The 16814-nt window shown below is 39.4% G+C and overlaps 4 protein-coding genes across 4 annotated transcripts; all 4 read right to left on the reverse strand.

Annotated features, from left to right (window-relative positions):
- Positions 1-4271: 4271 nt before the first annotated feature.
- LOC127434662 (myosin-6-like) lies at positions 4272-8580 on the reverse strand. Its single transcript, XM_051687554.1, has 11 exons — positions 8318-8580; positions 8058-8241; positions 7798-7963; positions 7570-7694; positions 6762-7070; positions 6459-6662; positions 6051-6347; positions 5805-5909; positions 5631-5726; positions 5396-5530; positions 4272-4292 (listed from the first exon to the last, which is right to left on the reverse strand). The coding sequence occupies exons 1-11, from the start codon at positions 8416-8418 to the stop codon at positions 4272-4274; spliced, it is 1743 nt and encodes a 580-aa protein (XP_051543514.1). The 5' UTR covers positions 8419-8580.
- Positions 8581-8727: 147 nt separating this feature from the next.
- Positions 8728-10231, reverse strand: LOC127434663 (myosin-6-like). Its single transcript, XM_051687555.1, has 4 exons — positions 10107-10231; positions 9921-10011; positions 9443-9832; positions 8728-9314 (listed from the first exon to the last, which is right to left on the reverse strand). Exons 1-4 carry the CDS (start codon positions 10214-10216, stop codon positions 9165-9167), a joined length of 741 nt encoding a protein of 246 aa, XP_051543515.1. The 5' UTR covers positions 10217-10231; the 3' UTR covers positions 8728-9164.
- A 106-nt stretch (positions 10232-10337) lies between these two features.
- On the reverse strand, positions 10338-11696 carry LOC127434665 (myosin-6-like). The gene is made up of 2 exons (XM_051687557.1): positions 10622-11696; positions 10338-10541 (listed from the first exon to the last, which is right to left on the reverse strand). The coding sequence occupies exons 1-2, from the start codon at positions 10748-10750 to the stop codon at positions 10338-10340; spliced, it is 333 nt and encodes a 110-aa protein (XP_051543517.1). The 5' UTR covers positions 10751-11696.
- Positions 11697-12646: 950 nt separating this feature from the next.
- On the reverse strand, positions 12647-16486 carry LOC127434556 (myosin-7). Its single transcript, XM_051687364.1, has 11 exons — positions 16286-16486; positions 16063-16206; positions 15823-15979; positions 15710-15737; positions 15394-15496; positions 15188-15280; positions 15041-15104; positions 14859-14957; positions 14672-14775; positions 14344-14482; positions 12647-14250 (listed from the first exon to the last, which is right to left on the reverse strand). The coding sequence occupies exons 1-11, from the start codon at positions 16484-16486 to the stop codon at positions 14114-14116; spliced, it is 1269 nt and encodes a 422-aa protein (XP_051543324.1). The 3' UTR covers positions 12647-14113.
- Between the last annotated feature and the right edge of the window lie 328 nt (positions 16487-16814).

Genomic DNA, 16814 nt, shown 5'->3' on the forward strand with positions numbered 1-16814 from the left:
TCAAAGTAAAGTTAATATTAATCATGTCGTTTGATAGTTTGAGCAAGGTTCATGTTCATCTAGAACATGTCATACAACTAGACAGCATCAACCAAGAACAGAGGTACATTATTTTGATTGAACCTTTGGAAGTGTTCAGTTGCACAGTCACTTTTCAATTAGGTTACACACAGATTGTGGTCCATGGAAGTGGCACCTTCAACTAGAGAACATGGGTTCTGTAGAACATTGGTATCATGAGCCCCGTCCTGTATTGAAGCGTTCAAAATGCTCAAGTGTCCCATATTTGCACGAGACATTCAATACTTTTATCATTTTGTGGTGGCTCGCTACTGCACATTTAGCGCAGCTCTTTGGGTGGGTAAAGCCGATGTCTGTATTATTATTTGCACTGCTTTGGCCACCTGTAACATATGTTACACATGGGTGGATTCCATTCAGAAGTGATCATTCCTATGCCCTATTCCCCTCATAGACTTTACCTTCCACTGTCAGGGTGCTGAAAGGTATAATAAAACGGTCATTCTGAGCTCACTTTTTAAGTCATTTTTTATTGAAAATTGGCTTACAGCATGGCCATCATTATTGTTTCCCCTTTTAAGTGCCCTTTTAATGCATCATGTATGTCATTTGGAATGCGGTATGTCTTCTCTTCACAACACCTGACAAAACAACCTGTCGTGCACAACAAATGATGTCTGATCTGACCGTTCAGGCTGAGACACATTAACAAAACTCCAATTTTAAGAGGATTCCAAACCACCTACAGATGTGGTTTGGATTTTTTGTGTTGTTGTCCTGTTCAGACTACAAAAACCTAAACGGATTTCAGTCAAAATGGCCAAAAAAATCATGTCATTCAGTGAATTTGCAACACCTGCGTTGACGCGTTTGGGGATCAGTGACTGACTGTCAGCAACCCAAAGGAGATAGTCTTAACACTGTCTTGTTTGTTCCACATTGTCTCCTTCCTATTGTCCTTGAGTACAAAGATAAACCTGTCAAATTCCTCCTGAGCCTCTGACGAAATGAAAGCAACTGACAAGGGACACTGAGACCTCACATAAAGCAGATGCCTTATCGGTGAAGGTCTCCAAGTGCATAAATAAACGTCAAGCGGTACATGTTGGCACCCTTGCGAGCCATATACATGCTACTTAAGTTACATGACCAATTGAGGGAAATCAATGACAGTCTGGTCACAAGACAAGTGTTTATTATTAACCGACACGCAACATTGTATTGATGTAAAAGTTGAACATCAGTACAACATTAGATTTGAATCAGAAAAAAGAATCAGAAGAAACAGTCTATTCAGCTTCGTTTGGACAGTCTGCGTGAACTTTTGTATTCTGTTTGCATAAGGAAAAATTGATGATAATTATCCATCCATATAATATAGACGCTTATCCTATGCAGGGTCACGGGTAGTGCTGGAGCCTATCCCAGCTGTCTCGGGCCGAAGGCGGAGAAACACTCTGGACAGGTGGCCAGTCCATCACAGGGTTAAGACACAAAGACATACACATTCACACTCACAACTATGGGCAATTTAGAGTTTCCAATCAACTTAACCAGCATGTTTTTGGACTGTGGGGGAAACCGGAGCACCTGGAGGAAACCCACCCGAACACGGGGAGAACATGCACAACAAACTCCACACAGAAAGGCCCAGTTGAGCCAGGACTTGAACCCGCGACCTTCTTGCTATGAGGCGACAGTGCTACCCACTAAAACAACCCACAATTATTTTAATTATGCATCTGTTATTGGGTGTCTAAAGGGGTCAACTAACTGCTAAGGTCATTTGTCAGCCAAATAGTAGAAAGGTCAAGTTTAAGATTGTTGCAAGATTTCTTGTAAATCATTATGGTTCTTGAGACATGTCAAGCCAACAGTTATCTTCTCACTTGTTCTTATGGTAATATATCTTTATATATCTCAAGCAAATTGTGCTGTAGTTTAAGATTGCATGATTGTTGGTTCCTCTGTGAACCTTTGAAGAGCTCCTCCCCACATTCAGCTGACTCCGCCTACTCTCCACCTTCAACACCAAGATTTGCCAGCATACACTGTTCCCTTCGGGCATTTAGTGCTCAACCTGCCAAGCAGTGGCTCTTCATCAAAGTTTTTATTTATGTGTTGTATTTATTATTCTTTTCATTTATTTATTTTTCAGGAGTGAAGTCTTATGAGGTCAAAAGAAAAGGAGGGCAGTTGGGGTGTCTGAATCATAACAGGTGAGACTGCAAATTCTATGGTATTAACACTCATACTGTGACTTCCTTGAGTATTTGGATGTTTTAAGCTTTAACTTATCTTAAAATGATTTTGCACCTCTTATTCACAGTGCAGAGGGTGTTTAAAGGACACACTTTGGTCTCAACTGTCCAATTACAGAATTTTCCTATTACAGAACGTCCCCTGTTGCTCACAGAGGAAGACACAGCAGCTACGATCTACCAAGGAAATGAGCTTTACATGAGAGTTCCTGTCGCACTTGAAAAAATTGATATGGTAAGTGGGTTTTTTTCTATCTACAAGATAAAATGGCAATTTTTATTCCAGATTCTGTCAAATTAAATAAATATTCTAATGTCATGATGGTACTGTAGAAGTAGCTATAACAAAGGTAATGCATTCACTTGATGTATCCTTTGTCGTAATGTATTTTGTGGTGAAATCAAAGCTGAAGTAACTTTTCTAATCATAAATTAATGTACGAAGTTCTGTCTATTAAAAATGTACACGTCTTTAAAACCCATAACATTTACTTAAATGCCTCCACTGACTTTAATTCAGATAGTACTGTAGATTCATGTTACAGTTTAAATGCTTCATCAGTAAACTGTTCTTAAATGATCTGATTTAATACATAAATTCTATTTTAGTTTTGTGTACTTTGAATATGAAATTAAAATATAAATTATATATACACATTATACTGTATGTGTATATTGTTATTTTGTTTATTTAGATATTTTATTAGCAGCCTATTGTTCTGATTTATTTTGCTGCTTTGAATCTCAGTGCACATTTTACAGCATTCCCGCTGACAGTGATTAAATCTTTGGAGGCTGTCAAGTCGCTGTACTGTTTAATGCTGATAGGTCTTCCGATCTGACTGCTGTACCTGCATTAACATTTGTGATCATGTCACTGTGCACCTGCATAAAGTTGAGCTCAACTCAACTTGTAGCATTGCCAAAGATCTCTGTCGCCCATGTCACCTCTTTTGTCAACTCTCATTGGCCCCTATAGTCCAGCAACAGAGACCACATTGGCAGAGCACAGTCACTTCATTTTTTTTGTGCCATGCAAATCAGTAAAGTTACTTTTTAAACCAAAAAATCATAATAGCCTTTCAATTTTATGTTTTGGATACAGTTATTCAACAAATGAATACTGTCCTCCTAATGTCATTTTAGAATAATTTTCTATAAACTTTTCCTGCAGTTTTTAACACCTCTTATTATTATTAATGGATAGAAATACTGGTAGATGCACGAAGCATCAATGGAGTTTACTCTTGGGTAGTCTGAGCCTCAGACAGTCCGTGCTTTAACTCTATCTCACTCTATCAACTCAGCGCAAATCTTATTGGCTAGCTTGATGGAACATCCGCAATAGAAGCACACAGGACTTTTTTATCGGTCCGCCTGGAAACAGAGTAATTTTCACAAGGTTCTATGTTTATATAACGAGCACTTTTGAGAAAGAAATAATCAACAGATTTGCCCAACTTTGCCAGGTTAGTGACATTAAACTTTAAAGATATTCCGAATTTCGTTTGAGGCACGTAGCAGAAATTAAAGCAGATATCCACGAGCATAACTGCATATTCTACTTAGTTATGTCTGAAATAATCTGTGATGACGTTTTGTGTGCCTACCCCTGTGTTTTCTGCGTAATCACTCACAGATACTGCTGCATCATTCTATCAATTATTTCTTACCCTGTGTCTGTCTTTTATTATGATATGATACTGTAGATTTATGTATCTTATATATACTGTACATTTGCCGTTTTATTCAAAGGTCTGGCTATGCGAGACTAACCCCAGAGGACTGTCTCTGTTGTACACGGGTTGTAAATTGCTATGAAAAAGAAGGGATTTATTAAATAACTCACTATAAAATATTGAAACATATTCAAATAGGAAAAAGGCCATAGGAACATTTTCATTTGCACCCTTTATTCTGCAGAACTATAGGTAATGATGTCAAGAAGTCACACCGAGCAAGTCTTTCAGAAAGATGCATATGAGAGCTTCACTCTTCATCGTGCCCTTTCTATAAGAGGAAGAGAGAAGGCAAAGATAGTCATGTGGAAGTTATATTTGTTATTGTTAAAGGTTTTTGGTTTTTGCAATGCATCAATTTTACTTAAGAGCTACTCTCAAGGGGACAGATAAAAGGACAGCATGTGTCAGGTAATTGTCTTTGAATGTATTTATGGTTCATATGAAATGTCTGGAAGGTGAAAACTCTGGAAACTCATATATTTACTAGGGCTGTCAATCAATTAAAAAAAGTTTAGCAAATTAATTGCATGATATGGCAATTAATAAATCAAATTAATCACAATTAATCGCATACTGTATATAAATATTTGCAGAGAAAGCTTCTCAAATAACAATAATTCAACATGTAACAATTATATAATTATAAATACAATTTATATTATACAAATGATAATACAGATAATTAAAATGCATTACATTGTTGTGGCAGACGAGTAAAGCATTTATAAGACAAATTAAAAAGGGGCTTTAATAGGCAACATATTTATATTTCCATATTATTGTACACAAGCCTTTCATTGGCCTACAGTCCACCGAAATCCATTTTGAAATCGAATTCGTCAATCTGTCTGAGATTGTATTATAAGGGCTTGTCTAAGGATCCTTCAATGTATGAACACTTTTGAAGCATCTCACTGTGGTTTTGTAATGTCATAAACACTGTGTCAAGTTGAACATAGTTTAGACTTAGAAAAACACATCTCGATACCCCTGTATTTTAACTCAAGAACCCGTTCTCATCTTGGTGCTGTCGCTAGTCAGGCAAGTGTGGTTCTGTTGTCTGTACAGCTGCACATTGCCTGCAACTGGAGTTTCGCTTACTACCCCCTGCTGAAAGCAGGTGGTACTTCAAGCTTGAATTGCTCCGATGGTAGAAATATTTCATAGTACAGTACGGGGACATGACTGTGTAATTTTGAAGCACATTATTTTTAAATAATTAATCACACTGAATCAACACATTAAATCGACAGCCTAATATTTACAGTAGAATCTCAAAACATTTAGCCATTAACATTGCCATTGCTCATTTGATTCTTCTTAAATGCTAAGATAGTAAGCATACAAAATATTGTGTTACTGAGATGACACCTTGGATCCAGTATCACGGCTCTTGGCTCTCAGCTTGTTGACCTGAGATTCAGCAATATCAGCTCTCTCCTCTGCTTCATCAAACTCATGCTGCAGTTTACGGAATTTAGCCAGATTAGAATTGGCCTGTTCCTCCTAAAAAAAAAAAAAAAGAAAAAAGGACAGGGTTGTTGGCAAAAACAACATAAAACTTAAGAGTATATACAGTACATGGATGCATCCACAGTGTACTGACCGCCTCCTCTGCAGCTCTCTTGTAGGACTTGACCTTCAGTTGGAGTTTGTCCACCAGGTCCTGCAGTCGAGCCAGATTCTTACGATCCTCCTCAGTCTGCAAATAGACTTTAGATTATTTTGCTTTGTCTGGTTGGTATGAAGATGTCGAAACTATATTAAAAGGCAAAATAACCTGATAGGTGAGCTCCTTGATGCGTCTCTCATATTTACGGATTCCTTTCACAGACTCACTCGCCTTTCTCTGTTCTATCTCCACCTCGTTTTCCAACTCTCTCACCTAGCAAAACCAAAGATTGCACACTTACCAATTCTTAAGAATCCAATCAATCTCTGAATCTAAATAGTTATAAAACTCATCTTCGCAAAAGTAATGCATTTTTAATTGAAAAGAGTTCCGAACTGAGTCTCATAAACTGACCCTGGCTTCCAGTTTCTGGACCTGCTTCTTGCCTCCCTTCATGGCTATCTGCTCAGCTTCATCCAGACGGTGCTGTAGGTCCTTGATGGTCTGCTCCATGTTCTTCTTCATGCGCTCCAGATGAGCACTGGTGTCTTGCTCCTTCTTCAGCTCTTCTGCCATCATGGCAGCATCAGTGATGGCCTTCTTGGCTTTTTCCTCAGCATTCCTGCACTCCTGCACAGCCTCCTCAACCTCAGACTGGAGCTGAGAATTGTCTCCCTCCAGCTTCTTCTTCTGATTCAGCAGGCTGGTGTTCTGAACATTAATAAAATTGGCATTAAAACTGTTTCTGTATATTGTAACATTATGTACTAAGAGAGGGTTTAAAGGCTTTTCTGGTGTTTGACTAGTTCTAGTTTGCCGTACCTGAGAATGCAGCAGCTGAACCCTCTCACTGACGTCCAGCAGTTCCTGCTCAGCCAGTTTCCTTCCTCTCTCAGTCTGTTCCACCAGGGATCTCAACTCATCCAGTTCAGCCTGCAGCAGATTGTTGCGTCTCTCCACAATGGCGATGTTCTCTTTGAGATCATCATTACCTCGAAGAGCATCATCCAGCTGCAGTTGGGCATCCTGTGAAGTACAGGTTTTACATAAGAAAAGACCACAGATTCTAATGTGATTTTCAAAGAAGTAGCAGGAATTTATATTTTATAACATAATCTAGCATACTTTGAGATGTCCATGAAGACCCTTGAGTTGTTTCTGGGCTTCTGCTGCCTGCCTGTTCGCTTGGCTGAGCTGAATCTCCATCTCATTGAGGTCTCCCTCCATCTTCTTCTTCAGTCTGAGGGCTTCATTCCTGCTGCGAGTCTCTGACTCAAGTGAGCTCTGGAGGGTATCCACCACTCTCTGCTGGTTCCTCTTGGCCTGCTCCATCTCCTCATCTTTTTCAGCCAGCTTACGTTCAATGTCAGCTTTGACTTGGCTGAATTCCAACTGAACTCTGAGGATCTTTCCTTCTTCATGCTCAAGGGAGCCCTAAGAAAATAAAATTACTTATCAATTAAAAAGTACTAATATCTCATATTTTATCCTTCTCTGGAGATACTAGTGTATTACTTGTCAGATCTTCTAGATCTACATAACACAAAGTACCTCAGATTAGAGGTCGACCAATATTGGATTTTGCAGATTCCAATAACTAAAGTGGTGGGGAAAACTGATGACCTATTAATCAGCCAATAGTTTTAATTATCAATGTATTGAGTGTGTTTAAACAAAACAGTTTGTAGTCTTTCCTTACCGTAACGGGCACAGACATAGAGGCCACAAGTGACCAAAATTAACATGGGGCACTGTGGACTCTTATTTTGAAATTTCTGTGCTCACACAAATATAATGAAAACAAAATAAAAAATCTATTGTTGATTTTTACAGATAACATATCAGCAAAATCAGCTATCGCTGAAGATTAATCAGCAAAAACAATATTTTGGTCAACCTCTACCTTAGATAACACAGTAGAAACACAAGATACCTCCGCCTCTTCCAATGCAGCTTGAATTTCAGACTTTTCCTGCTCCAACTGCTTACGAACTTTCTCTAGTTCATGAATGTTCTTTCCACTTTCACCAATTTGCTCAGTGAGATCAGCAATCTCCTCTGTTTTAATCAGCAAGACAGTAATGGGTAATACATAATAAGCTGAGAAAATATATCCCACTAATGCCATAGAATGGTCATGTAAGTAATAAATCAAGGATACCTTGGAGATTCTTGTTCTCTCTCTTCATGGTCTCCAAATGATCCAGAGATTCCTCATAAGAGTTCTTAAGTTTGAAAAGTTCAGTGCTCAGAGATCTGGCTTCCTTCTGGGAACTTTCCAGCTCACTCTGAGACTCCTCATATTTCTGCTTCCATTCAGCTAGGACCTGTATGTCAGAGTCAGAGAATTTGACTAACTGCCACTGGATCTCAAGGTACAACAATGACATTTTTTTTTATTTACAAGTATGTTTATTTCACCTTGTCAAAGTTTCTTTGCTTCTTGTCCAGAGCAGCAGCAGCAGCATTGGATCTCTCCACATCAACCATGAGATCTTCAATCTCATTCTGCAGCCTGTGCTTGGTCTTCTCCAGAGAGGAGCATTTAGCATTGACTGCTTCAACAGCCTCTTCTGCATCTTGTAGACGCTGAGCAAGTTTTTTCCTTTATGAATAAAGAGGACTGGTTTCAAAAACAACTGAGGCTACCTGGTAAAATCCATATATTTCCTGTCACATACTTAGCATCCTCCAGATCTTCAGTCCTCTGGATGGCGTCAGTTTCATACTTGGTTCTCCACTGAGCCACCTCAGAGTTTGCCTTGGAGAGACTACGCTGCATCTCGGCTTTGGCTTCCTGCTCCTCCTCATACTGCTCCCTCAGCAGATCAGAATCATGGCGAGCAGACTGCACTGCATGGGCCAAGGCATTCTTAGCCTAATAAGATATTTAAAATAAATATTTTCTGTTATACCTCTGCTATAGAGAGGTAGGATGACCAAACAACCCAAGGCGCTTGCATCAGGCTTGGTGGGTGTGGGTTCAAATCATACCACTGCTAGGGATGCTTTTTGGGTGATAAGGTGGCACAGTGGTTTATGTGAATGTTTTCTTAACTGTTACTTTAACTTTGTATGTTTGAGTTCAACTCCTAGTAGTTGCTGGACTTTGGTTTCAAATAAGCTTTAATTTTGGGTGGGGTAGACCACTATCTGAGCTAGTAATTAAAAGGCTGTATGGTCCAACACCTAGAGAGCAATCTTTGTGCCTTCACTATTGAGCTTTCATTATAGGTCAAATCACTTGACCGATGGTTGCTTTGAGGAGACTCTCCTTGTATCATAGCATTACTTTATGACAAATAATGCAGCCAGCATAAAAGGGAATGGGAAGTTGAAATACCTTGACTTCCTCTTCAAGTTGCCTTTTGAGGTCTTCTATCTGCTGGGTATAAGACTGTTTACTCCTGGTTAGCTGAGAGACTAAGGAATCCTTCTCTTCAAGCTGTCTAGCCTGCTCACCTAGATGAGAATATAACCATCACATTAAAAAAAACAAAAAACAATGTGGGATCACATAGGACAATTTTATACCCTGTTAAAGTACATACTGTTTTCAGTTTGCAGCCTAGCTATTTTCATGGTAAAGTCATTGATGTTACGTTGTCCCTCCTCAAATTTTGTTCTGTATTCAGACATCTGGTCTTCAAGGGTCCTGCATAGTTTCTCAAGGTTTGCCTGGATAGATTTGAATCACACACACAAACAAAAAGGTTGATGAAAAATAAATTAAAGCATAGGTCAACAAACACCTGAATTGAAGAAAAGCAATTTAAAAAGTCTAAATGAAAATGAGAATTTCTCACCTTGCCTTTGGCAAGCTGTTCCATGTTTGAGACCACATCATCCAGTTCCAGTCTGAGTTCACTCTTCTCTTTCTCAAGCTTCTGCTTCACTCTCTGAAGGTTGTCAATCTGCTCTCCCAGATCAGCCACACTGTCTGCATGTTTCTTCCTCAGTGTAGCAGCAGTGGCCTCATGTTGCAGAGTGGCCTCTTCAAGGTCTCTGCGCAGTTTCTGGAACTCGGCTTCACGTTTCTTGTTCATCTCAATCTGGGCAGCAGTGGCACCACCAGCCTCCTCCAACCTCTCACTGATCTCCTCCAGTTCTCTGGACAGATCTGCCCTCTGCTTTTCAACTTTGGCACGAGAAGCTCTCTCAGCCTCCAGCTCTTCTTCAAGCTCTTCAATTCGAGCCTGGTATTAAAACAAAATAATAAAACAAATTAAAACTTGCATTCCTAAGTTTCCAACTAGCCATTTTTTTAAGAAGACTAAAGTTTACCTGCAGCTCCTTCAGTTTCTTCTGGAGCTGGGCTGCCATGGCCTGCTCATCTTCAATCTTGCTATTGAGTTGGCTGATCTCAAAATCTTTCCTATGTTGCAGAAAATAATTGATTACAGCTATTAATAAAGACTCAGATTCTGAGTTTTATTCTTGAATAATTATTTCACCCTCTGAAAAACACACTTTTTAAGCCTCTCTTCTAGCTGTTGTTTGTCATTTTCTAGGTCCATCACACTCTCTTGGGACAACTTTAAGTCTCCCTCAAGCTTCCTCTTTGCTCTCTCTAGATCCATTCGAAGCTTCTTTTCCTGCTCCAGGGAACCCTCAAGCTGGAACCAAAAATTATAGAGTACCTTAGTTGAGAATTTTGTTTTCTTTCATTCTAAATGTGTAATAACATTTGCATTTATAACATTAAGAGATGTCACAAAAACTATTCACATCATCAACTTGTTGCTCTAGCTTGGCTTTGGCTTTGGTGAGTGTGTTGACTTTGTCTTCCTCACTCTGGAGATCATCCAGGGTTTGCTGATGGGCCTCCTGCAGAGCTTTCTTCTCCTTGGTCAACTTGGCAATGATTTCATCCAAAGCTGCCATTTCCTCTGTCAGGTTTTTAACCTGTAGAATTGTGTCATTGTATCAGAGACTCTCAACACATCATTTTTAAGTCTCTAGCACCTTCATTTTTGAAAACTGACCTTGTTCTCCGTGGCATGTTTTTCTTTCTCCACTTTGGCCAGAGTGAGCTCAAGATCATCAATGTCCTTCTTGAGCTCAGAACATTCATCCTCCAGCTTTCGTTTCTTTGCCGTCAGCTCGGCATTCATTTCCTCTTCATCCTCCAGTCTCTCAGTCAGCTCTTTGGCTTTGGCCTCAAGCTGGATCTTGTTCTTGATCAGACCCTCACATCTCTCCTCAGCATCACAAAGATTATCTTGCTCCTGTTTTATTTACACATATGGTAAATCGGTGTACTTTTTTGCCTTTGAAAAAATCAACACAACCATAACCTTATTATCAAAACTCATAAACTCACAGCTTGGACTTGGAGTTGCAGGTCATTCTTCTCTTGGAGCATAGAAACCATCTTCTCTTCAAGCTCCTTTCTTCGTGCCTCAGATTTGGCATAAGCTTCCTTTAACTTAAGGAATTCTTCCTTCATATTCGCCATCTCTTTCTCTGCTTCTGCAGATCTTAGCAGTGGTTTGATCTTGAAGTAGAGCTTCATCCAGGGCCAATTCTTGACCCCCATGAAGGCACGCACATTCCACTGGATCACAAGCAATGAATCTCTACAATATGAAACAAATCGTTTCTGCTCTTTCGTCTCTTATTATCATGTTTTGAATGATTTAGACTGCCACCCCTTTACCTGCGTTCAACAAGCTTCTGGAACTCAATCCTTGAGAGAAGACCACGTGATCTAGCTTGAATATTGGTGATGATGAGAGCAAGACGATCGTCTCTCATCTCTTCAAGCGTACCCAGTAGACCAGCCTTAAAGAATACCTTGAAATATAAAGATAATTTTCCAGTGACTTACAATCAACTCATAGACGTACAGACCGTTAAAGAAATTAATCTGTGTATGATAATTTTTTCCCCTGCATGGATAGTGAGAGAACACCTTCTCTCACTGCCATGCTTATTTTGTTCTCCTTAAAGCTGGTGTCATTTCTGTGCCACTAGTGGCACCAATTGAATTACAATTTTACTGAATCATTGTCTTTGCACATTAAGCTGGGACTGGAGAACGCTTTCGATAAAACTGCATCAGGCAACTTTTAAGTCAACTCTTGAAAACAGTTGTTACTTAACATAAGTACCTTAGTATGTCCAAACTTGTACTGATTGTGGTCAATATCCAAAGAACCCAATAACTTTTCAGCTCCTTTCCTGCTGTCAATAAACTGACCCTCTGGGATAGCTGCAGGATTCAGGATACGATATCTGTAAGGCACAATTCAAAAATATTTTTATTTTGTATCCAGTATACTCTGGGGCCACTGATTCCCCTGATTCTATGATTTTCTACTGATAAAGCTGGATGTTTAAGTGGATGTACCTCTGCTTGAAATCTCCATACAGGATTCTGTTGGGGAAGCCCTTTCTGCAGATTCTGATGCCTTCCAGCACACCGTTACAGCGCAGCTGGTGCATGACCAGAGGATTCTCCATCGCCCCAGGAGTCTTTGTCTCATTGGGGATGATGCAGCGCACAAAGTGAGGGTGAGTTGACCTCAAATTGGTCATCAGCTTGTTCAGATTCTCCTGTTGGTAGGACTCTGTGTCATAATTTCCTTAGAATTTTTTACATAAATTATATACTGTATTTACACAACATTAAAACCACCTGCCTAATATTGTGTAGGTCCCTCTCATACCGCCTAAACAGTGCCAAACCGCATCTCAGAATAGCAGATGAGATTATATTCTTCTCACCACAATTGTACAGAGTGGTTATCTGAGTTACTGTAGACATTGTCAGTTCGAACCAGTCCGGCCATTCTCTGTTGACCTCTCTCATCAACAAGTGTTTCTGTCCACAGAACTGCCACTCACTGGATGTTTTTTGTTTTTGGCAACATTCAGAGTAAATTCTAGAGACCGTTGTGCATGAAAATCCCAGCAGATCAGCAGTTGTTGATGAGAGAGGTCAACAGAGAACTGGCTTAGAATTGACAAAGTCTATGGTAACTCAAATAACCACTCTGTACAATTGTGGTGAGAAGAAAATAATCTCATCTGCTTTTCTGAGATGCGTGTTGGCGATGTTTTGGTGGCACGAGGGGGAGCTACACAAAATTAGACAGGTGGTTTTAATGTTGTGGTTGATCGTGTATGTATATATTTTCCATTTGCATACAGAAATATGTGGTGTAATTATCCAAAGTACATTATTTGACTCTTACCCTATGAAGAGCAGAAACAGTTTGGAAAGAGGATCCCTTTTTCTTTTTTTGATCTTTGCTTTTGCCTCCACCTTCCTGCATGGCTGCAGAGAAAATTTTATTTATAAATTTTCAGACCCAAAACTTGTTTTCACAAGAAATTCTTGCTGAACAGATTTAAAAAAAAAAATGTGCAAAGTTAAACCAAACAGTTATTCCAAATATCACCCATTGTGAGACGGCAAGTGAGTGAAAACTCCAAAGCAGGTGTAAAAGAATGGTGGTAAGATTTCCTGGAAAGTGACTGAATCTTAATCACACAGCCATGATTTTTTTATTTATTAAAAAACTTTAAAAAAAAAAATATTCTTACCTGATTCAGCACTGGCATAGTTTGCAAACAGGTTAGACAGCAGTTTCATGGTGGACTTCTGATACAGGCCCACAACAGTCTCATTAAGAGGATCCTTGTTCTTCACCAGCCAGTTATTGATGTTGTAGTCAACAGTGCCAGCGTAGTGAATCAGCGAGAAATGAGCCTCTGGTTTACCCTTGACAATCCTGGGCTTCTGGAAGTTGCTTGATTTCCCCAAGTGGTTGTCATAAAGCTTAGCTTTAAATGTGGTATCACTGGCTTTGGGGAACATGCACTCCTCTTCAAGGATGGACATGATACCCATGGGCTGTTGAGGACAAGGATGCATTGGAGCAGATTTACACTGTATAAGCTCATTTGTAACTTTGAAATATTAGATACTAGATAATGCTTCAAGATTAGATGTTTCGTAAAAATACTTTGTATACCTACCTTTTCAATGAGATCAATACAAGCCTGCAAGTCCATGCCGAAGTCGATGAAGACCCACTCAATACCCTCCTTCTTGTATTCCTCTTGTTCCAGCACAAACATGTGGTGATTGAAGAACTGCTGCAACTTCTCATTAGTGAAGTTGATGCACAGCTGCTCAAAGGTGTTGAACTGCAAATTTAATACAATGTTTAATCACAATGGAGATCAAAGTAACACTGCATGTTGGAATTGTACTTAAATAAGTTAATGTTAGCTTACATCAAAGATCTCAAATCCAGCAATGTCCAGCACACCAATGAAGTACTGGCGAGGCTGCTTGGTGTCCAGGGATTGGTTGATTCTTACAACCATCCAAAGGAACATCCTCTCATACACTGCTTTAGAGAGAGCACCAGTTGCATAGTACACCTGTCCAACAGAGATAATACATTGAAATGTTACATCAAATTTATTACAATAGTTATTTTGTTAAAAGTATGTTTATGATGTCAGGAATTAGTTTCCACCTGTTGGACATTCTGTCCCTTGGTGACCCACTCATTTCCGACTTTGACTCTTGGGTGGCACAGAGCCTTGATAAGATCAGCAGAGTTCAGGCCCATCAGATAAGCTGATTTATCAGCATCTGTAGTCAATAATAGAAGGTGGTTGAATCTTAAAGAATCATCCATCAACCAATAACTGCATGTAATGCATCAGCATTTGTCCTAATACTGACCCTCAGTCCCATCAGCCTCTGCCTGTTCCTCTCTTTGCTTCTGCTTAAACTTCATGTTGCCGTAGTGCATGATGGCACCTGTCAGCTTGTAGATGCTGTTCTTCTCCTCTTGGGTGAAGCCCAACACATCAAAAGCTTCCTGCAAAGATAATATTGAGTGGATCATCTGTTAATAGTGTACTTGTTCTCACATAGACAGCTGCACAACAATACTGGGCCCGAGACCAAAAAGCTCCAGTTTTAGATTCCAGTGGTTGATACTGTATTAGCATTGTCAAAAAAGAAAAACTAGTGTTATTCAGTTGTTTAGAAGAGTCATTATACGCACATCAGTTGCCATCAGCTCTTCGGCATCATTAATAGAGGCCACTTGCGTCTCTCCTTGGGAGATGAATGCGTAATCGTAAGGGTTTGCTGTGATCAATAGCATCTCTGTGAGAGAAGACACAAAACACTTAGACATCATTCTGCTATGTGTTATGGACATGTCTTGCTGTAACATATTTTCTTCCCACCTAATAGTTCTGGTTTCTTCTGAGACAGGATCTGGTAGAAGATGTGGTAGTCTCTCTCAGCCTTGAGCTGGAAAGTCACACGAGACTTCTCCAGAAGATCTGTCATGGACATGATTAGCATTAAAAAGCATGGATTTAATGCAGGTCAGGATATTTTATGGGGGTGAAAAACTTTTTCTTACAAGTCTCAATATCTGCAGAAGCGAGTTTCCCAGTTGCACCAAAGTGGATGCGAATAAACTTGCCCTGTTTGAAAAGATAAAAGCCGTCTTGTCTTCATTTTAAGTTAAAGCTGTTCATCAGTCATCACTGCCATTTTATTTACTTACAAATCTGGATGAGTTGTCATTTCTGATGGTCTTGGCATTACCAAATGCCTCAAGAGCAGGGTTACATTGGATAATTTGATCTTCCAGGGTGCCCTAAAAACCACAATATTTCTAATTTAATCCAACATTTGTATGCATAGTGAATGGCAATTAAACAAAAAGGAAGCCCAGATGTTTAATTCTGAAATATGATCTGCTCAGTTAACCTTCTTATCAGTGGTTTCCTTCTTCGAAGGACTAGCAGCGATACTTGCAAAGTACTGAATGACCCTCTTGGTGTTCACAGTCTTTCCAGCACCAGATTCTCCACTTGACAGAGAATGATAAAGTGTTAAGAACTACACAGATTATTTGTTTTATTAATACTAATTATTATACAGTACAAGTCAAAAGTTCTGACTCAAATACCCAATCTCTTTTAATACTATTTTCAAACTTTTGGAGTAATAGAAATGTCATTAAAACTAATCATACAAATGGAAGTATGGGAATTATGTAGTTACCAAAATGAAGCAAACTTACGTAATGAGAATAGACTGATTTTCCCTGTCTGAAAAAGGGCAATATAAGTCATTTTAAAGACGTGAAATCCATAATAGCGTTCTAAACAAACTTAGAAATGTCAAGAGCATCACCTGCCAGCATGTACTGGTAGGCATTGTCTGAGATGGAGAAGATGTGAGGAGGAGCTTCACTCCTCTTCTTTCCTCTGTAAGCAATGACAACTTCCTGATTGTACACTGGAAGCCACTTGTAGGGGTTTACAGTGACACAGAAGAGCCCAGAGTAGGTCTAGAAGAGAGAACAAGAGATAATAAGATGCTGTGGGTAGTTTTATGGTCGTCTAAGATCTCAAACTGCAAGTTTTGACTCACGTAGATCATCCAGGCTGCGTAACGCTCTTTGAGGTTAAACAGCACAGCGGGCTCGTGGAGGAAGGTGAACATCGCCATGTCCTCAATTTTATCGAACTTTGGCGGGTTCTGAGGATGAATATAAGCCTCCTTCACAGTTACTGTCTGTAAAAAAACGAATATTACACAAAACTGTAAGTTTCTCTAATGCACTGAACTAATAACTGATATTAAATCAACTTACTTTGCCATTAGAAGTCTCGCAGGTGACTTTGTCCCCGTCCCGACTGATGATGGTTCCTTTCACATACTCCTCCTCAGTATCAGGGACGAAACATTCTCTCTTCATGTCAAAGGGGCGAGTTTGGGCCTCCAAACGCTCCCTATCAGACTTCCTGAGGAACGGAGCCGCAGCTCCAAACTCTTCCATCTGACTGTCCCCCATATTTCACTATACTTAACAGATATTAAAAATAATAATTTTAATAAAACAAATTTTTAAACTGTAAAAATATATATTTTTTAAACTGTACATTACTAGAAGCATTATCTAAACCCAAGTTTGGTTGATTTTTCTAGATTTTCAGATCTCGACTTACAAGGAGCTTTTGATGAAAGCCATTGAAATCTTCTATCATACATATTTGTCATTTAATAACATGCTTTAAACTACAACCATTTCATACATCATCAATCAGAATCTGCATGAAATATCAATATACTGTTTGGTGCATTGCGTACCTCTGAAAGTTGCCACTCCAGAGAATATTGCT

The sequence above is a fragment of the Myxocyprinus asiaticus genome, chromosome 44 (genome assembly GCF_019703515.2).
Source record: "Myxocyprinus asiaticus isolate MX2 ecotype Aquarium Trade chromosome 44, UBuf_Myxa_2, whole genome shotgun sequence".
NCBI classification, from domain to species: Eukaryota; Metazoa; Chordata; class Actinopteri; order Cypriniformes; family Catostomidae; genus Myxocyprinus; species Myxocyprinus asiaticus.

Bases quoted from the DNA above. Each gene is read 5' to 3' on its own strand.
- LOC127434556 (XM_051687364.1), bottom strand. From the start codon at position 16,486: ATGGGGGACAGTCAGATGGAAGAGTTTGGAGCTGCGGCTCCGTTCCTC. The intron at 15,281-15,393 runs GTTAACTGAGCA...TGTGGTTTTTAG, and splicing joins AGGAAACCACTGATAAGAAG to GGCACCCTGGAAGATCAAAT. The intron at 14,776-14,858 runs GTGGGAAGAAAA...CTTCTCTCACAG, and splicing joins GAAGAAACCAGAACTATTAG to AGATGCTATTGATCACAGCA.
- LOC127434663 (XM_051687555.1), bottom strand. From the start codon at position 10,216: ATGGATCTAGAGAGAGCAAAGAGGAAGCTTGAGGGAGACTTAAAGTTG. The intron at 9,833-9,920 runs GTAAACTTTAGT...TTTTAATACCAG, and splicing joins AGAAACTGAAGGAGCTGCAG to GCTCGAATTGAAGAGCTTGA. The intron at 9,315-9,442 runs GTGAGAAATTCT...AAATCTATCCAG, and splicing joins AACAGCTTGCCAAAGGCAAG to GCAAACCTTGAGAAACTATG.
- LOC127434662 (XM_051687554.1), bottom strand. From the start codon at position 8,418: ATGCAGCGTAGTCTCTCCAAGGCAAACTCTGAGGTGGCTCAGTGGAGA. The intron at 6,663-6,761 runs GTATGCTAGATT...TGTACTTCACAG, and splicing joins GTCTTCATGGACATCTCAAA to GATGCCCAACTGCAGCTGGA. The intron at 6,348-6,458 runs GTACGGCAAACT...ATTAATGTTCAG, and splicing joins TTCAGCTGCTGCATTCTCAG to AACACCAGCCTGCTGAATCA.
- LOC127434665 (XM_051687557.1), bottom strand. From the start codon at position 10,750: ATGAATGCCGAGCTGACGGCAAAGAAACGAAAGCTGGAGGATGAATGT. The intron at 10,542-10,621 runs GTCAGTTTTCAA...ACAATTCTACAG, and splicing joins AACATGCCACGGAGAACAAG to GTTAAAAACCTGACAGAGGA.